The sequence below is a fragment of the Pseudophryne corroboree genome, chromosome 7 (genome assembly GCF_028390025.1).
Source record: "Pseudophryne corroboree isolate aPseCor3 chromosome 7, aPseCor3.hap2, whole genome shotgun sequence".
In the NCBI taxonomy this organism is placed as follows: domain Eukaryota; kingdom Metazoa; phylum Chordata; class Amphibia; order Anura; family Myobatrachidae; genus Pseudophryne; species Pseudophryne corroboree.
The window spans coordinates 433,658,956-433,681,981 of record NC_086450.1 but is presented as its reverse complement, the minus strand read 5'-3'; the positions used below and the strand labels follow the sequence as shown (position 1 = coordinate 433,681,981).

At 46.5% G+C, this 23,026-nt stretch overlaps 1 protein-coding gene across 3 annotated transcripts in view; it reads left to right on the top strand.

Moving 5' to 3' along the window:
* LOC134945531 (complement C1q tumor necrosis factor-related protein 1-like) overlaps positions 1-22,205 on the top strand; it is a 122,360-nt gene extending 100,155 nt beyond the window's left edge. For all 3 annotated transcript variants that reach the window (XM_063934877.1, XM_063934878.1, XM_063934876.1), the window contains 2 exons: positions 10,854-11,093; positions 21,025-22,205. In XM_063934877.1, the coding sequence (XP_063790947.1) occupies positions 10,874-11,093; positions 21,025-21,572 (768 nt within the window). In that variant the 5' untranslated portion in view covers positions 10,854-10,873 and the 3' untranslated portion in view covers positions 21,573-22,205. The remainder of the gene's footprint in view (positions 1-10,853; positions 11,094-21,024) is intronic.
* Positions 22,206-23,026: the final 821 nt, after the last annotated feature.

Below are 23,026 nucleotides of genomic sequence, written 5' to 3'. Positions count from 1 at the left end.
GGTGTGTCCAAGCGTTTTCAGGACGGGTGTGTGTGACGTCAGCTCCGGCCCCGATCAGCCTGTTTGTAACGCACTGCAGGAGTAAGTCCTGGGCTACGCACACACTGCACCGTGGGCAAATCATTCAATGGTGAGTGAGTTGCGAACGGATTTGCAGCTGTCTGGTGGAATTTTCGCACGGCGTACACATGCATTTGCACACTTGCACGGGGCGGGTTTTCACTCTCCCTGGGCGGCGACTATCTGATCGCAGACCGCTGCAAATTTGCAGCACAGCGATCCAGTGTGAATTAGGCCCTTTATCACTGTGCAATAGATCACCCAAGGCTTGATAAATCTGCGCCATTGTAAAGGAGAACAATTTAACAGCATTTAGATCCCTGGGTTACATATAATTCAGCAACTATAAGTGCATCAAAAATTTTATTTCCAAAAACGTCTATGTTGCGACTCATTAAGCAATGATAAAAATAATTTGTGGGTTTTTTAGCATAAAAAGGAGGGGGTGTGGTATATTATGTCGACATTCATTAGGTCAGCATGATGTCAACATGATTGTAACGTGCACATTGAATATGTCCACATGTTAATAAGGTTGACAGACATTCAGCATGAAATCTCAACAATGTGTTTTTGTGTAAGTATAACCCTAGCGCTAACCCTAAACCTAACCTATATGTTGACATTTCTTGTGTCGACATTATGCGTCAACATTTTGCAGGTATCGAGATTAATGCTGTTGACATTTTAACCATATTGACATCATCAATGTCGACCTACTGTCAACTTTGTGAATGTTAACTTGGATTAGGTTTATAAAAATAAAAACGTAAAGTTGGAGATGTTGCTCATAGCAACCAGTCATACACTCATTAGCATTTTTCTTTAGCAACTAAAATCAGATTGGTTGCTAGGGGAACACCTCTGCTTTCCTTTTTAGATTAGACTCTAGCACCACTCTAGAGTCTAGTATCGCCCAGAGCCAGACACTGACTATGCTGTCTGGCTGCCGGCAAGAGAGAGAGGAGAGGGCTCAGTTGCAGACTGTATACGGGTCCCCTCATCCCTAAATACGCCTCTGGGCAGGGCCGGATTAAGCCTTGGGGGTGCCCGGGGCACTTAAGACAGGAGGGCCCCGTGGAAGGTGGGGGGTGTATATTAGATTGTGCATACCTCCCAACATGTCCCATTCCAGGAGGGACAAAATGCTCTCTACCTGGACTTCTCACTTAATATACAGTATGATTAGTGTCACCTGTGTATTTAATTGATAAGAAAGGTATTTCAACACAGGTAACTGCAATCATAAATTAAGAAGGAAGTCCAGGTAGAGAGCATGTTGTCCCTCCTGGAATAGGTCATGGTGGGAGGTATGGATTGTGTATATTAAATTTAAACCAATGGTGTATGTTAGTTTTAAACTAATACTCTAATAATGTCTGGGTACTATTTATAGCTTTGCCTAATTAAAAGACAACTATTATATAACATTTTCAGATAACTTAACCTTAAAATACAAATAGAAAAATAAAATAATTTATCTTGTCACTTGCAAGAATAGCAGCAGCCTCTGTACTACTTACACAATGGGACAGGACTCAGGAGGACTCTGTGTGTGTGTATGTGTGTGTGTGTCTCTCTCTAGACCCAAATGGTTTAGTTGCAGAGCAGTTTACACAAGGCTCAGACACCCAAGCAGGGAAGAGGATAAACTGGGATCTCTGTGTCACTTACAGTTCTCTCCATCCTCCTATCTCTCCTCTGTTCGGAAAGCTCTATTGGTAGCTCATGATACTCCTGGGTCTATGCCTTCACTGCATACTTGGGGTCATTTCAAGTTGATCGCTAGCTGCCGTTGTTCGCAGCGCAGCGATCAGGCTAAAAATTGGCATTTCTGCGCATGCGTATGGCCAGCAATGCGCACGCACGATGTACGGGTACAAAGGCCTTTGTGGTTTTGCACAGGTTCTAGCGACGTTTTCATTCGCACTGGCGGCTGCAAGAAGATTGACAGGAATGGGGCATTTCTGGGTGTCAACTGACCGTTTTCAGGGAGTGCTTAGAAAAACGCAGGCATGCCAGGGAAAACGCAGGAGTGGCTGGCCAAACGCTGGGTGGGTGTGTGACGTCAAAAGCCAACTCACCAACGTTAGAATCAACGCACACGAAGAGTAAGTACAGTGCTGGTCTTGTTCTGCACAAAATGTTTTTGCAGGCGCTCTGCTGCACAGGCGTTCGCACTTCTGGAAAGCGAAAAAACACTCCCCGGTGGGCGGCAACAATGCGTTTGCACAGCTGGTAAAAACTGCTAGCGAGTGATCAACGCGGAATGACCCCCACTGTCCTGCTCACATTCTGGCTGCTGGTTCTGCTGCTGCTTAAGAGGGAAAGCTAATGATGTTAGTTTGCTCTAGCCAGGGGGCCCCCTGACAAAGGGGGGCCCGGGTTACAGTATGCCCTGCATCCCCCCTTTAATCTGGCTTGAACTCAGGTAGTTTTCATTGCTGTAATTAGACTTCTGCAGGAGATTTCTGTCTGATGCGGATGACAGGTAATAAACTCGACCAAAGTCGCACTGCGATAATTGAGTACATCGCATGGATGTATCAATTATCACATGCAGGCAAGCTCTGTCCCTGCGATGTCTCTTCGTAGCATCATCAGGGTATTTTTCGTAATAATGTGTCGCTGCCCATTGCTACCACTGCCGCCTGGTCCCCTCCCCCCCTCAGTCGTAACTACACCCGCGCCAGATAGAGCACCACTCCCAGGAGCCGGTGTCCGCTGCTTCGGTGAGCTCTGCCGGGCGCCGGCTCCTTCTTCTGCGCTGTGACCTGCAGTGCTGTAAAGTGAGCTGCTGTTTTGCAGTGTCACTTTACAGCACCGGGGTCACAGCGCAGCCTATGGAGGTCCCAGCGCCCGGCAGCGCTCACTGGAGCGGCGGACACCGGCTCCTGTGGCTGGTGAGTATGTTTTTTTTGTTTTGTTTTCTCTTTACTTTGTTTTACACTGTGATCAGCTTGTGTGGTCATCGGACACACATAACTGATCACTGGAGCCCGGTCCCCGCACAGCATTCTCAGCCAGGGGCAGAGAAAACTCAGCCAGGGGCAGTGCTGCCTTGTGATCTCACCCTGAGCTGGCGAGATTATCACAGGGCACACTGCGTTAATTTTTTCACATTTTTTTTTTTTTAGTAAATTCGGCCACATCGCATTTCCCATTACAGGTTGAGTATCCCATATCCAAATATTCCGAAATACGGAATATTCCGAAATACGGAATATTCCGAAATACGGAATTTTTTGAGTGAGACTGAGATAGTGAAACCTTTGTTTTCTGATGGCTCAATGTACTCAAACCTTGTTTAATGCACAACATAATTAAAATTATTGTATTAAATGACCTTCAGGCTGTGTGTATAAGGTGTATATGAAACATAAATTTATTGTGTGAATGTACACACACTTTGTTTAATGCACAAAATTATTAAAAATATTGGCTAAAATGACCTTCAGGCTGTGTGTATAAGGTGTATATGAAACATAAATGAATTCTGTGCTTAGACTTGGGTCCCATCACCATGATATCTCATTATGGTATGCAATTATTCCAAACTACGGAATAATCCGATATCCAAAATACCTCTGGTCCCAAGCATTTTGGATATGAGATACTCAACCTGTATAAGGATGGGGAATGCGATGTGGCTTACTAAAAAAATGACATTTAAAGGTTCTGGAGCAGTTTTTCATGAAAACTGCTCCAAATGCCCTTTAATACATTCACCCTTTTTCACATTATTTTGGTAAAAATAATGTTAATAAATAGGCCCCTGAGTCTCCAAAGCGCCCTTTCCAAGTATATTCCACATTAATGTGCTCTGGCTGTATAGATATATTATACATTCAGCACGGAGCGTAGCGGACCAGTGGGATAGAGGAACAGGACGTTCATCCTCTTAGTTTTAATCACATACAGGCAGCAGGTTTGTGTCCAGCAGAGATGGGAACTTGAAGGATTTTTCTCAGAACTTCTTTTCTCAACTTCTAACTTTTCTTGTGAGTTAAGCTTTAATCAGGAGGAACACACCTGTCTGGGCACAGGGCTCATTATCCCCAAGGCTGTCATGGCGTTAATGCCTCGGAGCGTATAACTGAACGGCCCGGATGACGTGCTGAGAACTTTCAGACCTGAATCAGGACACACAGGGTCCACGGGAATCTGTCCTCCAGCTAAATGCTTTGAACAGTGTTTGTTCTGACACAGGCTGCTCTTGTAAGTGGATCCCACCAGCAGCGGCAGACAAATGGTGCTTTATATATAAAAAAAAAGTGCGGATACGCAGTGTTCTAAGATGAAAGGGCATTTTACTGTACACCGCAGAGGGTGTGCTTTCAGTATCTAGCTCCCAGGCACAGGTTCATTTATTTAGGAGCAGCTTTACATCTTGGGATGGGCAGCAGTCAGAGCAGCATCTGTCTTCTGTTATCAACCAAAGGACAATCGCGCTGCAATCCGCTCTGGGAGTGGAAGGATTCTTAAAGACAGAGAAGAATTGGAAAGTTGGTCCAACAGAAGAAAACTCCCTTTTTGATGCACTCTTGTAGGTAAATGAAAAAATCTAAAACAACTTTTAATGGGTTGGGGCTGGGAGACGGGTACTCGGAATCCTGGTGGTCAGCATACCGACCCCGGCAGCAGAATGCCGGAAAGGGGGGGGCGAGTGCAACAAAGCCCCTTGCGGGCTTGCTGCGCTCGCCACGCAGCGGACTCTGTGGCTCGCTGTGCTTGCCACAGGTTCTATTACCACTCTGTGGGTAACGTGGACACCCATGAGTGGGAATAGTCCCTGTGGGTCGGCATTCTGTCTGACGACATTTTGATTGCTTAGGGTTCCGGCGTCGGCATGGTGATCACCAGGATCCCCAGCAGCGGTCACATGACCGCAACCCCTTTTAATATGTGTCGTAAAATAAAGCACAAAGATAAAGGGAGCAGTTCAGAGTTGTTAGCAAACCAAAAAAGTTAGCAATTGGGCAAAACCACGTTGTACTGCAGGGGGGGTGGGGGTGAGGGGGCAAATATAACATGTGCAGAGAGAGTTAGATTTGGGTGGGTTATTTTGTTTCTGTGCAGGGTAAATACTGGCTTCTTTATTTTTACACTGTAATTTAGATTTCAGTTTGAACACACCCCAACCAAATCTAACTCTCTCTGCACATGTTATATCTGCCCTCTCACCCCCACCCCCCCTGCAGTACAAGACCCCCAAAGACCAGTGTGATACATTATAGTTCAAAATATTATGTACAGTCAATTTAATTTATAGAGGTAAATTCCTCACAAAATATTGGGGGTAATTCCAAGTTGATCGCACAGGATTTTTGATAGCAATTCGGCAAAACCATGTGCACTGCAGGAACGGTAGATATAACATGTGCAGAGAGAGTTAGATTTGGGTGGGGTGTGTTCAATCTGCAATCTAATTTGCAGTGTAAAAATAAAGCAGCCGGTATTTACCCTGCACAGAAACAATATAACCCACCCAAATCTAACTCTCTCTGCACATGTTATATCTGCCTCCCCTGCAGTGCACATGGTTTTGCCCAACTGCTAACAAAAATCCTGCTGCGATCAACTCAGAATTACCCCCATTGGCCCTCATTCCGAGTTGTTCGCTCGTTAGCTGCTTTTAGCAGCATTGCACACGCTAAGCCGCTGCCTACTGGGAGTGTATCTTAGCATAGCAGAATTGCGAATAGAAATTTATTTGCAGTTTCTGAGTAGCTCAAGACTTACTCTGCCACTGCGATCAGTTCAGTCAGTTTCGTTCCTGGTTTGACGTCACAAACACACCCAGCGTTCACTCAGACACTCCCGCGTTTTTCCCAGAAACAGCTGCGTTTTTTCGCACACACCCATAATACGGCCAGTTTCCGCCCAGAAACACCCACTTCCTGTCAATCACACTCCGATCACCAGAACGAAGAAATTTCTTCGTTAAGCTGTGAGTAAAATACCAAACTTATTAGCAAATTTACTTGGCGCAGACGCACTGCGAACATTGCGCATGCGCATTAGCGACTAATCGCTCCGTTGCGGAAAAAAAAAATAACGAGCGAACAACTCGGAATGAGGGCCATTGTCTTTTATAAATGGAGGTAGATATTCCTCAGAAAACAAAATACCATTAGGATCTCCACGTGGTTTGCCCTGTCCGTTTCTTTGAGTGGTCACAACCTGACTCCAGGCGTGAACATTGGTAATCTGAAAAACCCTCAGGTTATTTAGGATGGGTGGGAAATCCACGGTTCCAGGTCCAAGGAAGCTGCGTTCAAGGACACAGTCACTGGCTTTGGCACGCCCTGAAAACGGATCCAACGCTAAAAACAATAGAGGTCTGCATTAACATCGAGTTACCGTACATCTCTGAATCATGCCCGTGATGTGGAGACAGGGCGTTATATTTACTAAAGTGTAGGTTCTCAGATGTGGAGATGTTGCCCATAGCTACCAATCAGACTCAGCTTATCGTTTTTCTAGCACCTTCTAGAGCAGTGATGGGGAACCTTTGGCACTCCAACTGTTGTAGAACTACACATCCCATGTGTAGATGTCTACAGTAGTTCAACAACAGCTGGAGTGCCAAAGGTTCACCATCACTGGTACACATGATATCAGCCAGAATATGATTGGCTGCTATGGGCAACATCTCCACTTCTGTAAACCTGCACTTCAGTAAAAAAATACCTCACAGAGTCTATTAATCAATATTGGCTAGTGGACGTGTCAGTATCAGTATCTATCATATGCAGGGCTGCCATCAGAAATTGTGGGACCTGGGACCGACCAAATAGGCAACCCTCAAAAAATGTGTATACTGTGTATATATATATATATATATATATATATATATACTAGGCGATTCATCGCGCCCTACGGGCGCTCTTCACACCGTCGTTAGGGGCTTCGCCCCGTTTACCTCTGCATGGCTTTGCCGCGGGTGGGGGAGGGGGCAGTTAGCCGGGGTCGTGCGGTTGGGGGTGGGTGGGTGTGAGGGTGCTATGGTTGCAGGGGCGGGTGGGGGTGGTGCTGCAGGTAGGGGAGGGGTGGGGGTGCGGGAGCAGGGGTGCTGTGCGTAGTGGAGGGGCAGGGTGCCATGGGTGGGGAGTTGGGAGCAGGGGTGACGTGGGTTTGGGAGGGCTGTGGGAGAAGCTGGTGTGGGAGTGCCGTGGGTAGGGGAGGGGGGGGGGGTTCTGGGCGTGGGGGCGTTGTGCCATGGGTGGGGGACAGGTGTGGGGGGGCAGTGGTGGTGCGGATGGGGGGTGGAAGGTGGCTGCAGGGGTTCTGAGGATTGGGGGTGTGGCGTGGGTGGGGGAGGGGGTGCAGGAACAGGGGTGTGGCGGATGGGAGATATAAATTAAATAAAAATATGGAGCAACACCATATTATGCCCCTTGCACCATAATAAATCCCTACGGTAATGCCTCTGACATCATATTATGCCCCACAGTTATGCCCCTGTCACCATATTATGCCCCACACAATAATGCACCACATCATATTATGCCCCCAGATTAATGCCCTTGTCACCATATTATGCCCACACAGTAATTATGCCAGGACCTGCTCGTTGTCATGGGTTCTGCTCGTTGTCAGGGAATCCCCCCCCCCCCCCCCCCCGCCGCTGCGGGTCTGCAGTGCTGGCAGAGGCCGCTGTTTGCGCCTGCCTGCTTAAACTGTTGAAAATGTCCCTCCCAAAATGGTTGCTGCCTCAGAGGAGACAGTTATTAAAGATACTAGTGGAAGGACGGCGGATGGCGGTGGCATGAGCGAGCCGGACCCACCCCTCTCTGTCAGAGTGGCCAGGCCCAGGACAGCTGTGCCCCCAGTACTCCCCTGATGGCGGCCCTAGTCATATGCAGTAGTACAAAAATATAACTTCCACTATGTAACACGCCTGGAGCTGCTTGGTGCACCCTGGTGAAATTCCCCATCCTAAAGGATGATAGAGATTCTTTTCTGCAACATTTTTAAAATAAATAAAAGGACGGCAAAAAATACCAATAAAATCCAATTTATTGCAATAAAAACTACTATATACTTTTGATTACAGCAATCTAGACTATCTATTTACACTTACACACAACACCTACACTTCTAACAAGAGCATCTCTACCTGAGAACTCTGTCATCAGACAATGGGGTAAATTTACTAAGATGGGAGTTCTATTTAAGATGGAATGTTGCCCATAGCAACCAATCAGATTACAGGTATTATCTTCTAGAAGGTGCTAGATAAATGAGAAGTAGAAGCTGATTGGTTGCTATGGACAACATCCCATCTTAAATAGAACTCCCATCTTAGTAAATTTACCCCAATGTGCTTGTTTCTTTGCTTGATGCAGCTGTGCTCATAATAGAATGGCCAGGGATAGCGGAACTCCTGGTAGCTGCGTGTTATATGCTGATATATAGATCCTACTACAGCAGATTAAATACCAGCCGCCAAGGAAATGTGAGAATGGGGTTACCAATCAATTGGGAGACGTGGGGATAGATTTTACTAAGACGCGGTTTATCAAAGCCACCGATCATTGTCAGCTATGACTGAGGTACACAAATCCGACAGTACACAGACAAATACACAATAGCAGTGCGGCTGACCCCTCTTGGTGATATTCTATTGCACATCCTGTACGGGTATGGGTCATTAGGTCGACAGTCATTAGGTCGACCACCATTTGTCGACATGCATTAGGTCGGTATGGTCACTAGGTCGACATGGAAATGTCAACATGAGTTTTTTTTACTTTTTTGGGTGTTGTTTTCTTCGTAAAGTGACGGGGAACCCCAATTAGTAGACTGTGTCCCCTCGCATGGCTCGCCATGCTTCGTGCACGGTGCATCGCTCTGTTACTGCTGCGCTAGACCAAGGTTACTATTCCCAATCGTAGTCCACGTGGATCGTAAAGTATGAAAAAGTGAAAAAATAAGTGAAAAACGCATGTCGACCTAGTACACGTCAAGCTAGTGGCCATGGCGACCTAGTGACCATGTCGACCTAATGCATGCCAACCAGTAGCGGATCTTGCCACGGGCAAGCAGGACTTTTGCCCGGGGCGCCGCCTTCCGGAGGGCGCTGGCGCCATCCGGAGGGCGCCGCACCGTGGCAAGATCCGCCACTGCTGCCCGCTGTGTCCCCCGTCCGCCTCCGCTGCCGTCCGCCTTCTGTGAAGGGAAATAGACGCTATGCGTCTAGTTTCCCTTCGTGGAGAGTAACTTTGCTGAGCGGTGCGCGATGACGTCATCGCGCAACGCCCAGCATTCAAGCGGCGCTAGCAATGTACAGGGGGCGTAACTGACCACGCCCCCTGTATTAGGCCACGCCCCCTTTCCTGCCCGGGGGCGCAGAGCGCCCTTGAACCGGCCCTGATGCCAACCAATAGTGGTCGACCTAATGACCTAATGACTGTCGACCTAAGTGTGGTCGACCTAATGACCGTATCCCTCCTGTACAGGGTTCTAGGTTTAAACAAACATTATTAAGTCTACTTAAGTTTAACTACTGCGTCTCCTATTCTCTGTAAAGATGGTAATCAGTGACAGACCAGCATTACAGCACCTTTGTTATTACTTGTGCCGAGCTCCTCCAATGAGAACTCAGCGCACTGTGGTACACGGGAGACGCTATTCACTAAGCCGTTGAGACATCCATGGGTCCCGTGTTCTCAGGGGACAGCATGGCCAAATCCATGGCGCCGAGGAGGGGTTGGGGTGGTGTTTCCAGATTATGCAGGCCCATGGTTGTTGGAGAGGCACGGAGGGGACGAATGTCCAACTTTGCAGCTCGCGGCACCACTTCATATATATACAGTATTTAATTTTTTTTTGGAGAGGGAGTGGCCATGCCTCCCGGATTCCCCATCCCCAGTACCCATTAAGTTCACAAAAATGGAACAAGAAACACTAATATATACAGTACAGTATGTTGTATATAGAGTTAACCTTCATTTTGTCAACACCATAATGTCAAGGGTGGTCTTCTGGTTGCCGAATGTCGGGATCCCGGCGCACAGTATACCGGCGCCGGAATCCCGACACCCGGCATACCGACACATATTCTCCCTCATGGGGATCCACGACCCCCCTGGAGGGAGAATAAATAGCGTGGCGAGCGCAGCGACCCCGCAAGGGGCTCATTTGCGCTCGCCACGCTGTCGGTATGCAGGCGGTCGGTATGCCGGCGGTCGGCCTCCCGGCGCCGGTATGCTGGTCGCCGGGAGCCCGGCCGCCGGCATACCATACTACACCCTAATGTCAACACGGTCAGAATGTAGAAATGTACAGTAGCCTTAAAATATGAAAGTATAACTGCAAAGACAATTAGAAAAACGGTTATTGTGCAGTTGGTCAATACTCTAATACAGGGACATTTCTGGGACATAAGTTTCCTCAAGCAAATTTGTTTACAACTTGGAAATTAGGGAATCACCTTCATCGGTTTTTAAATGGGTCAACGGCAAAGTGTGGCACAAAAAAAGTTCTTATATAAGAGGTTCTGAAAGCTTCTACTAAAAGTGTGACTGCTCCTTCATATAACTGCACAATAAACATAAGTATCTTAGTAGACAAAATAGATCTACACTTATATTACATTTATTGTGTGTCACAGCTACTGTATATAATTTAGTTCTATAGCCACCATTTTTGATGCTTGAATGAAGGCAGACATTTGATGGGCATTCATAGTAGTAAAAACCACCCACAGACTGGAAGAAACATCTAGTGACGTCATCAATTCTTAAAGTATTGTCATTAAAGTTTATTTTGTTTTATTTTGCATTTAGCAAAACCAGAAGGATCTGTGATGGAATTCCCAGTGCTCATCCTCTTCTTATCAGTGGCGTGTCCTGATGCCGCTGCACCTAGAACGTTCCTATGGCAGGAAGTTGGAAGCCCTTCCTGTGTGCGCTGCTGCGGAGCAACAGAAGATACAGTGGAGCCCCCCAAGAAGAGCAGAGTGAAGGAATATGTTGTCCAACCAGTGCCAAAAGTCCGGCCACACATAGATATGACTATTCTGAAAGGTGAGATAGTGATGGCTCTGAGGACATGACTAGAGAGTGTAGCTATGCGCAAAGCCGGACTGCCTATCTGGGAAGGGCTTATGGGCCGGTCTGGCTACACCTAGAGACCAGCTCAGCCTCCCAACACTCTGCTCGACTGCCTGGCTATCATAGACAGGGGCCGGCCGAGCAGCACCGTTTCCAGACGCTCTGCTCGGCCGCTCGGCCACCCGGCTCAGAGAGACAGGAACATGCGCACGTGACTTGCGGCACGCTCCTGTGAGCAGTAACCAGTGCCCCTTTTCCTTCATGCGCATGCATAATTAGTACATGCCAGGACTGTATAATAGCCCCAATCTGTCCCTGGCCATAGGAGAATTGATTTCCGGGGTGGAGCTTGGGTTGGCCTGCAGCACATGCACATGTAATGGTTGCCATGCAAGCTAAGCAGATTACACTGTTTACTCACCCCCATTATGTCAAATAATGAGCGTTACTGGGTGGCAACTGGCCGCACGTTCGGAAGAGATCCGTCTCGTGGGTTTAGCCAAAGTTCCGTTCTGCTTAGAGTCATGCGTACTGTAAATGCATGCTGTGCATCATGGGAGATGATGTCATGCCGAGGTGACTCACTTCCTGTTTGTCTCCTATTACTTCCACTTGGTGTCTGGCTCATGCTGAGTAAAGACCTGTATTACACTTATGCTGCAAGTGTCATCCTGAATTTGTTGTTACACATCTACACATACAGGGCGAGTGGGCGCCATTTGCAGCTGCATCTGTTTGCATCCAGCATGGAGTAGGTGTTAGTGCCCATGAACATTATTCTGGATGTGGCTGGCGTTGCTATCACTGCTACTCCCTTGGAAGCCCTTTCTGTCTTAGGGGAACATTTACTAAGCAGTGATAAGAGCGGAGAAGTGAGCCAGTGGAGAAATTTCCCCATCAACCAATCAGCAGCTCTGTATCATTTTATAGTATGCAAATTATAGATGTTACTTCAGTGCTGATTGGTTGCCATGGGCACTTCTCCACTGGCTCACTTCTCCACTCTTATCACTGCTTAGTAAATGTACCTCTTAAGCACTAAACATATCTATAACCATACCCATACGACAGCCCCTTGGTGGTAAGTTCACTTTTCAAAGCGTCTTTAGAGGCGTGTTTTGTATGTAATGTTATTGCCCGTTTAGAGGCGCAGCATTGAAGAGCGTCACCCTTGGTATATCAGCAGAAGGAGGATGAAGCAGACGCGAGGCATGTTAGTACAGACTTCTTTATGTTCACTTAATGAGAGCCAGGGAGATGTCAGGTCAGGTGCTTACACTACTGAACAGACTGTGGTAAAAATGCAGAGGATGTTAATTAATTGCAAATGAGTAAAACACAAATTGAATTGAATCTATATACAGCCATTTCACTAGGTTGGCATTTAGATCCTACCTACATTACATTTACCGAAGCTATTAATATCATGTGATCAGCATGCACAAACCCACAGCACTGTTGCAGTGTTCAGCTATAGTATCAATTTATTAAGACCCCCCTGACACAAACACACTAGGAATTAAGTGGTCGTTACTGCACTCCAGTTAGGGTATGAGATTGAATCAACATTCACACATTAGATACAGTATGTAAAATAAATAAAACACAATCAAATGCAAACGTATACTCCTTTTCCACTGCGACCTGGAAAATTGCTGGGCCTATCAACCAAGAAAATTCCTGGGTCTCAGCTTCGTGACCCTGGTCTGGAGCAGGGATGGGGATCCGGGGTTTAATCCCAGGTGGTCTCCTTTTCCACTGACTAAAATTAGAGATGAGCGGGTTCGGTTTCTCTGAATCCGAACCCGCACGAACTTCATGTTTTTTTTCACGGGTCCGAGCGACTCGGATCTTCCCGCCTTGCTCGGTTAACCCGAGCGCGCCCGAACGTCATCATGACGCTGTCGGATTCTCGCGAGGCTCGGATTCTATCGCGAGACTCGGATTCTATATAAGGAGCCGCGCGTCGCCGCCATTTTCACACGTGCATTGAGATTGATAGGGAGAGGACGTGGCTGGCGTCCTCTCCGTTTAGAGTGACTAGAGTACTAGAGAGAGACACAAATTTTGGGGAGCATATAGGAGGAGTACTACTTGCTGCTGATAGTGTGACCAGTGACCAGTGCCACCAGTTAGATTAGAAGAGAGAGAGAGAGAGAGATTGACCTGATTTACTGGAGCTTAGGAGTACTGTAGAAGTGTAGAGAGTGCAGAGTTTACTAGTGACTGACCACAGTGACCACCAGACAGTGCAGTTTTTATTTAATATATCCGTTCTCTGCCTGAAAAAAACGATACACACAGTGACTCAGTCACATACCATATCTGTGTGCACTGCTCAGCCCAGTGTGCTGCATCATCTATGTATATATATCTGACTGTGCTCAGCTCACACAGCTTATAATTGTGGGGGAGACTGGGGAGCACTGCAGTGCCAGTTATAGGTTATAGCAGGAGCCAGGAGTACATATTATATTAAAATTAAACAGTGCACACTTTTGCTGCAGGAGTGCCACTGCCAGTGTGACTGACCAGTGACCTGACCACACTGACCACCAGTATAGTTAGTAGTATACTATATTGTGTGATTGCCTGAAAAAGTTAAACACTCGTCGTGTGACTTCACTTGTGTGGTGTTTTTTTTTTTATTCTATAAAAAACTCATTCTGCTGACAGACAGTGTCCAGCAGGTCCGTCATTATATAATATATATACCTGTCCGGCTGCAGTAGTGATATATATATATTTTTTATATCATTATTTATCATCCAGTCGCAGCAGACACAGTACGGTAGTTCACGGCTGTAGCTACCTCTGTGTCGGCACTCGGCAGTCCGTCCATAATTGTATACCACCTACCCGTGGTTTTTTTTTCTTTCTTCTTTATACATACATACTACTACATCTCTTTATCAACCAGTCTATATTAGCAGCAGACACAGTACAGTACGGTAGTTCACGGCTGTAGCTACCTCTGTGTCGGCACTCGGCAGTCCGTCCATAATTGTATACCACCTACCCGTGGTTTTTTTTTCTTTCTTCTTTATACATACATACTACTACATCTCTTTATCAACCAGTCTATATTAGCAGCAGACACAGTACAGTACGGTAGTTCACGGCTGTAGCTACCTCTGTGTCGGCACTCGGCAGTCCGTCCATAATTGTATACCACCTACCCGTGGTTTTTTTTTCTTTCTTCTTTATACATACATACTACTACATCTCTTTATCAACCAGTCTATAGTAGCAGCAGACACAGTACAGTACGGTAGTTCACGGCTGTAGCTACCTCTGTGTCGGCACTCGGCAGTCCGTCCATAATTGTATACCACCTACCCGTGGTTTTTTTTTCTTTCTTCTTTATACATACATACTACTACATCTCTTTATCAACCAGTCTATATTAGCAGCAGACACAGTACAGTACGGTAGTTCACGGCTGTAGCTACCTCTGTGTCGGCACTCGGCAGTCCTTCCATAATTGTATACCACCTACCCGTGGTTTTTTTTTCTTTCTTCTTTATACATACATACTACTACATCTCTTTATCAACCAGTCTATATTAGCAGCAGAAACAGTACAGTACGGTAGTTCACGGCTGTAGCTACCTCTGTGTCGGCACTCGGCAGTCCGTCCATAATTGTATACCACCTACCCGTGGTTTTTTTTTCTTTCTTCTTTATACATACATACTACTACATCTCTTTATCAACCAGTCTATATTAGCAGCAGACACAGTACAGTACGGTAGTTCACGGCTGTAGCTACCTCTGTGTCGGCACTCGGCAGTTTTAGTTGTCGGCACTCGGCACCTTTTAGTTGTGCCTATTAAAATATGGAGAACAAAAATGTTGAGGTTCCAAAATTAGGGAAAGATCAAGATCCACTTCCACCTCGTGCTGAAGCTGCTGCCACTAGTCATGGCCGAGACGATGAAATGCCAGCAACGTCGTCTGCCAAGGCCGATGCCCAATGTCATAGTACAGAGCATGTCAAATCCAAAACACCAAATATCAGTAAAAAAAGGACTCCAAAACCTAAAATAAAATTGTCGGAGGAGAAGCGTAAACTTGCCAATATGCCATTTACCACACGGAGTGGCAAGGAACGGCTGAGGCCCTGGCCTATGTTCATGGCTAGTGGTTCAGCTTCACATGAGGATGGAGGCACTCAGCCTCTCGCTAGAAAAATGAAAAGACTCAAGCTGGCAAAAGCAGTAGCACCGCAAAGAACTGTGCGTTCTTCGAAATCCCAAATCCACAAGGAGAGTCCAATTGTGTCGGTTGCGATGCCTGACCTTCCCAACACTGGACGTGAAGAGCATGCGCCTTCCACCATTTGCACGCCCCCTGCAAGTGCTGGAAGGAGCACCCGCAGTCCAGTTCCTGATAGTCAGATTGAAGATGTCAGTGTTGAAGTACACCAGGATGAGGAGGATATGGGTGTTGCTGGCGCTGGGGAGGAAATTGACCAGGAGGATTCTGATGGTGAGGTGGTTTGTTTAAGTCAGGCACCCGGGGAGACACCTGTTGTCCGTGGGAGGAATAGGGCCGTTGACATGCCTGGTGAAAATACCAAAAAAATCAGCTCTTCGGTGTGGAAGTATTTCACCAGAAATGCGGACAACAGGTGTCAAGCCGTGTGTTCCCTTTGTCAAGCTGTAATAAGTAGGGGTAAGGACGTTAACCACCTCGGAACATCCTCCCTTATACGTCACCTGCAGCGCATTCATAATAAGTCAGTGACAAGTTCAAAAACTTGGGCCGACAGCGGAAGCAGTCCACTGACCAGTAAATCCCTTCCTCTTGTAACCAAGCTCACGCAAACCACCCCACCAACTCCCTCAGTGTCAATTTCCTCCTTCCCCAGGAATGCCAATAGTCCTGCAGGCCATGTCACTGGCAATTCTGACGAGTCCTCTCCTGCCTGGGATTCCTCCGATGCATCCTTGCGTGTAACGCCTACTGCTGCTGGCGCTGCTGTTGTTGCTGCTGGGAGTCGATGGTCATCCCAGAGGGGAAGTCGTAAGCCCACTTGTACTACTTCCAGTAAGCAATTGACTGTCCAACAGTCCTTTGCGAGGAAGATGAAATATCACAGCAGTCATCCTGTTGCAAAGCGGATAACTGAGTCCTTGACAACTATGTTGGTGTTAGACGTGCGTCCGGTATCCGCCGTTAGTTCACAGGGAACTAGACAATTTATTGAGGCAGTGTGCCCCCGTTACCAAATACCATCTAGGTTCCACTTCTGTAGGCAGGCGATACCGAGAATGTACACGGACGTCAGAAAAAGACTCACCAGTGTCCTAAAAAATGCAGTTGTACCCAATGTCCACTTAACCACGGACATGTGGACAAGTGGAGCAGGGCAGGGTCAGGACTATATGACTGTGACAGCCCACTGGGTAGATGTATGGACTCCCGCCGCAAGAACAGCAGCGGCGGCACCAGTAGCAGCATCTCGCAAACGCCAACTCTTTCCTAGGCAGGCTACGCTTTGTATCACCGCTTTCCAGAATACGCACACAGCTGAAAACCTCTTACGGCAACTGAGGAAGATCATCGCAGAATGGCTTACCCCAATTGGACTCTCCTGTGGATTTGTGGCATCGGACAACGCCAGCAATATTGTGTGTGCATTAAATATGGGCAAATTCCAGCACGTCCCATGTTTTGCACATACCTTGAATTTGGTGGTGCAGAATTTTTTAAAAAACGACAGGGGCGTGCAAGAGATGCTGTCGGTGGCCAGAAGAATTGCGGGACACTTTCGGCGTACAGGCACCACGTACAGAAGACTGGAGCACTACCAAAAACTACTGAACCTGCCCTGCCATCATCTGAAGCAAGAAGTGGTAACGAGGTGGAATTCAACCCTCTATATGCTTCAGAGGTTGGAGGAGCAGCAAAAGGCCATTCAAGCCTATACAACTGAGCACGATATAGGAGGTGGAATGCACCTGTCTCAAGTGCAGTGGAGAATGATTTCAACGTTGTGCAAGGTTCTGATGCCCTTTGAACTTGCCACACGTGAAGTCAGTTCAGACACTGCCAGCCTGAGTCAGGTCATTCCCCTCATCAGGCTTTTGCAGAAGAAGCTGGAGGCATTGAAGAAGGAGCTAAAAGGGAGCGATTCCGCTAGGCATGTGGGACTTGTGGATGCAGCCCTTAATTCGCTTAACAAGGATTCACGGGTGGTCAATCTGTTGAAATCAGAGCACTACATTTTGGCCACCGTGCTCGATCCTAGATTTAAAACCTACCTTGGATCTCTCTTTCCGGCAGACACAAGTCTGCTGGGGTGCAAAGACCTGCTGGTGACAAAATTGTCAAGTCAAGCGGAACGCGACCTGTCAACATCTCCTCCTTCACATTCTCCCGCAACTGGGGGTGCGAGGAAAAGGCTCAGAATTCCGAACCCACCCGCTGGCGGTGATGCAGGGCAGTCTGGAGCGACTGCTGATGCTGACATCTGGTCCGGACTGAAGGACCTGACAACGATTACGGACATGTCGTCTACTGTCACTGCATATGATTCTCTCAACATTGAAAGAATGGTGGAGGATTATATGAGTGACCGCATCCAAGTAGGCACGTCACACAGTCCGTACTTATACTGGCAGGAAAAAGAGGCAATTTGGAGGCCCTTGCACAAACTGGCTTTATTCTACCTAAGTTGCCCTCCCACAAGTGTGTACTCCGAAAGAGTGTTTAGTGCCGCCGCTCACCTTGTCAGCAATCGGCGTACGAGGTTACATCCAGAAAATGTGGAGAAGATGATGTTCATTAAAATGAATTATAATCAATTCCTCCGCGGAGACATTGACCAGCAGCAATTGCCTCCACAAAGTACACAGGGAGCTGAGATGGTGGATTCCAGTGGGGACGAATTGATAATCTGTGAGGAGGGGGATGTACACGGTGATATATCGGAGGATGATGATGAGGTGGACATCTTGCCTCTGTAGAGCCAGTTTGTGCAAGGAGAGATTAATTGCTTCTTTTTTGGTGGGGGTCCAAACCAACCCGTCATATCAGTCACAGTCGTGTGGCAGACCCTGTCACTGAAATGATGGGTTGGTTAAAGTGTGCATGTCCTGTTTATACAACATAAGGGTGGGTGGGAGGGCCCAAGGACAATTCCATCTTGCACCTCTTTTTTCTTTTATTTTTCTTTGCGTCATGTGCTGTTTGGGGAGGGTTTTTTGGAAGGGACATCCTGCGTGACACTGCAGTGCCACTCCTAGATGGGCCCGGTGTTTGTGTCGGCCACTAGGGTCGCTAATCTTACTCACACCTCTTCCTCATTGCGCCTCTTTTTTTCTTTGCGTCATGTGCTGTTTGGGGAGTGTTTTTTGGAAGGGCCATCCTGCGTGACACTGCAGTGCCACTCCTAGATGGGCCAGGTGTTTGTGTCGGCCACTAGGGTCGCTTAGCTTAGTCATCCAGCGACCTCGGTGCAAATTTTAGGACTAAAAATAATATTGTGAGGTGTGAGGTATTCAGAATAGACTGAAAATGAGTGGAAATTATGGTTTTTGAGGTTAATAATAATATGGGATCAAAATGACCCCCAAATTCTATGATTTAAGCTGTTTTTTAGGGTTTTTTGAAAAAAACACCCGAATCCAAAACACACCCGAATCCGACAAAAAAAATTCGGTGAGGTTTTGCCAAAACGCGGTCGAACCCAAAACACGGCCGCGGAACCGAACACAAAACCAAAACACAAAACCCGAAAAATTTCAGGCGCTCATCTCTAACTAAAATCCCAGGTTTTGTACGTTCACGTGCAAAAACCTGGGATTTTTATGTCAGTGGAAAAGTATACAGTAAGTAAGGTGTCCAGCAGCACTCCCAGTGGTGACTGCCTGCAAGTGCACATTGTTGTATCTTACCACCCCTCAGTAAACTGACTCCGTCCTTAGGGTCAATCCAGTTAGGTGCGGATTGGGTCCTGCGAGACATAATCATGGCAATTTTGCAATCCAATTCCAAATTCGCATTCATTTTTCAGGGTTGTTTTTTGTGTGCACTCTTAAACATCTTAGTGATATTTGGTGGACCCCTTTCTTTGAAAGTAAAGCATTCATAACCAAGAACCAGAAATAACGACACTGAGACTTGAATTTTGGCAGAAAATTGCTAGCTATTTATTTGTCCCTAACCATTAGGAAACCTGTAAATAAAGAGATTAATTTAATATGCCGCTCCAGCTGGCATATGGTGGCGGCCCAAAAGAACGGCTCAATTAATCTAAATTAACCTTAAATAACTTAACCCTATAAATTTACTAAAAACTTACCATAAACCGGTAATAGGTGACAACTCAACCCCCACAGTGACTACCCACCGCTCCTGGGTGCCCTGCCGCTGCCTTCCCGGACGGGTGGTCATGCGGCCATAAGTCGATGGAGGTGAGTGCACCTAAACCGGAGGTGAGTGCACCTAAACCACAACAAACTGTAAAACACTACAGTTTTCCCTACAATACCAAACTGCCGTTCTTTTCCGCCAATAAATAGCCAACGAAAACAGCCAACAACTTTAGAGCCAAAGCACCACGTGCCAAAATTTCCAACTACCAGGGCGGGAGGGTGGGAAACCAAATCACCAAGAGACTTAAGATGGCTTCACCTTCCCTATATATATCAAGCCCTCCCCCTAAAGAAGGCTGTACTTTCCTCACAGCTAGGTCCACCCCTCCCCAGATGTTTAACTCTTTTCTCTCCTATGCAGTCAATACTCTCTCCTAAGGTAAAAATGTTGTGACTTGCTTCAAAACCCATTGGCCACCCCCCCCTACTACCTCCCCCACTAACAGCCTTCTGTATGGTCACTTTTTGGGGGTCCACGAAGGTCCCCGCTTTTTTCATGCCCTTCTCCCAGGTCACAATTTGTAGAAAATGTGCACAATCTCGCTGCGACTACTGCAAATAGGCATTTCTAATTGGATCTCACATTTCTTCTGCGTGCGAGAAACAAACTCGTATTTGCAGACTCACACCTAATTGGATCAAGCCCCTTGTTTCTTATATAATTGTTCTCATTTTGTCAGCTATATGTGTTTAAATGACCACATCCTACATTTCCATCCTACAAGTTGCAATGTTTGATACATAAGGGGTCATTCAGATCTGATTGCTGCTGTGTCTTCGCACAGCGGGCCATCAGATCTGAACTGGGCATGCTTATTCACTGCAATGCGCAGGCATGACGCACGGCTGCAACGAGCATCGGCGCCCTGCAACGGGATTGTGCAAAGGATCCATTTGCACGGGCGTTTGCAAGGAGATTGACAGGTAGAGGGCGATTGTGGGTGGCAACTGACCGTTTTCAGGGAGTATCTGGAAAAACGCAGACGGGCACAAGCGTTTTCAGGGAGGGTGTCAGCTCTGGCCCCCGATCAGCAGGAAACAATCGCACAGGAAGAGTAAGTCCTGGGCTGCACAGAGACTGCACACTTCGCACACTTGCAAAGCGAAAAAACACTCCCCCTGTAGGCGTCAACTATCTGATCGCAGGACTGCACAAAATCGCTGCCCAGCGATCAGATCTGAATGACCCCCATAGAGACTGGATAATAGTGTAGTATTAGTGGGGAACACTGAAAACACAGCATGGATAACATCAGGCCCACGTTTTGTGGCAGTCCTGTAATTGTATGGATTTAATATTTATCAAGAGGAAAGCTTAGCTGTAAAAATACAAAAATAAAGACCGGCAGCACAGGTGGGTGACATATCACATGGAAGGCTGGGAACGGGGAGCAGCCAGGGCAGCGCGGACCAATGTTAAATGGCTTATTTCCTTCATGTAATAGACTGTAATAGAATCATGTCACATATTAATCTGGAATACAAAACCTCTGAGTAATGTATACAAACCATTTTTACAGGTGACAAGGGAGACATAGGCGGTAAGGGACCTCCAGGCATCTCAGGAAAAGAAGGGGAACGAGGACCACAAGGCACATTAGGAATTAAAGGCCAAAAGGGCCATGTAGGGCCACCAGGGAATTCCTGCAAGGTCCAATACTCTGCTTTCTCAGTGGCCCGTCGCAAATCACTGCACAGCACTGATTACTACCAACCCGTGGGGTTTGACACTGAATTTGTGAACCTGTACGGGCACTTCAACATGTTCTCCGGAACCTTTGTCTGCTACATCGCCGGTGTCTACTTCTTCAACCTGAATGTGCACACTTGGAACTTGAAGGAGACCTATCTACACATCATGAAGAACGACCAGGAGACGGCAATCTTGTATGCACAGCCCAGTGATCGGAGTATCATGCAGAGCCAGAGCCTAATGCTCCAGCTGAAGGAGAAGGACGAGGTATGGGTGAGGATGTTTAAACGGGAAAGAGAGAACGCCCTATACAACGATGACACCGATGTCTATATTATCTTCAACGGTTACCTGATCAGGCAGTCGGATGACTGATCGGCTATATACACCGCAGAGTAGCCAAACTCTCAAGTCACACTAGGATGTTATTTTATATTGTCTCCTAAATAGTGGCATGATTAACGTGTTGCTGAAATGGAATCGCTTGTAAATTAATATTCAGTTATTATGATCCTGCAAATATATATAATTCCAAAGGAACTCATGCACCATTGCTGGTCAGGGCAGGTCTTGTGTGTTCTGTGCGCTATGAGGACAATCTCATGCAGATGACCTGTGCCTGACTTATATATATATATATATATATAGGGAATAGCTCAGAAAGCCATAAATGCTTTGCCTACCACTAAGCAGAGATACTGACTAGTGAGAACCCTCGGCGACAGGCTGAATTCAGATTATGTGGCTTGGTTTATTCCCGGCACATTTGTGACACACTATGGACTATGCATCAGACATTAATGCCTCATGCCTTTTGAAATAAACAAATGAGCCTATAATATTCATTTTATAACATTTTATATTAAACCAGCAATTATGTGTAAAAAAAAAAAGTCAGGAGTGCTTTCTTTAACATCACCATGGTGCTCTATAAGCATTAGCTTGGTCATTACGCTTTTTCCTTGATTTGCTCCTCTATGTTGCTATTAAAGATAATTTGTCATCTTTTATCCAGCGTTATGTGACTACCATGGTAACCACAGTCACATGGCACATGTTATAGTGAGCACAGATGCTTTGGAATGCCCCTCAGAGCGCTTTGCTTTCTTGTGACATTCTCTACCTCCTTCTCCACCCTTTGCTATTCCATGACATGATGAGATCCTATGCCTGACACTATGATTCATTCCAGTGTGATTGTGAGATTATCATTTTTAGGGTGATATAGTAAAAACAGATATTCAGACCCAAAATGACAGTATTATAAATTTACTGTTACTCTCGAAGTTATAGCTTATATAATTATTAATCATACAACACCCTCAAGTCATTTATTATCCATAAAAAGTGTTTACAAGCAAAAAGTTTTTCTATGAAACATTTTTTTTGTACAGTACAGTTGCTGAGAGATACAGGTGCCTCTAATTACGCTGTGTGAAGAACATCTGCGGTGTCTTATCGTCATGCACTTCTCTTGCTTGCATGTTCCTATAAAGTCTCATATTAGAACGTGTTTCCCAAAACAAGAAACCACAGCTAAATAAGTGCAGTTCCAGCTGTGACTATCTTATCTTCCTAAAACCACAAAAGAACAGGTGTCGTCAGTCCTATACAGTGTCGGACTGGGGCATGTAGGGCCCACCGGGGGAATGCAGTGATGGGGCCCATGTTTAGGGGTGTGGCCAATCTCTAGAGGGGGTGTGCCCAGCCACCACATTGGTTTGCCTAACCATTTTGCAAGTGTTGGTCCCCTAGATAAATCTATACAGTAAATACTGTAGTGCATGCAAGATAATGTACTAGATTAGGAACAGCACAGTCTGGAACCT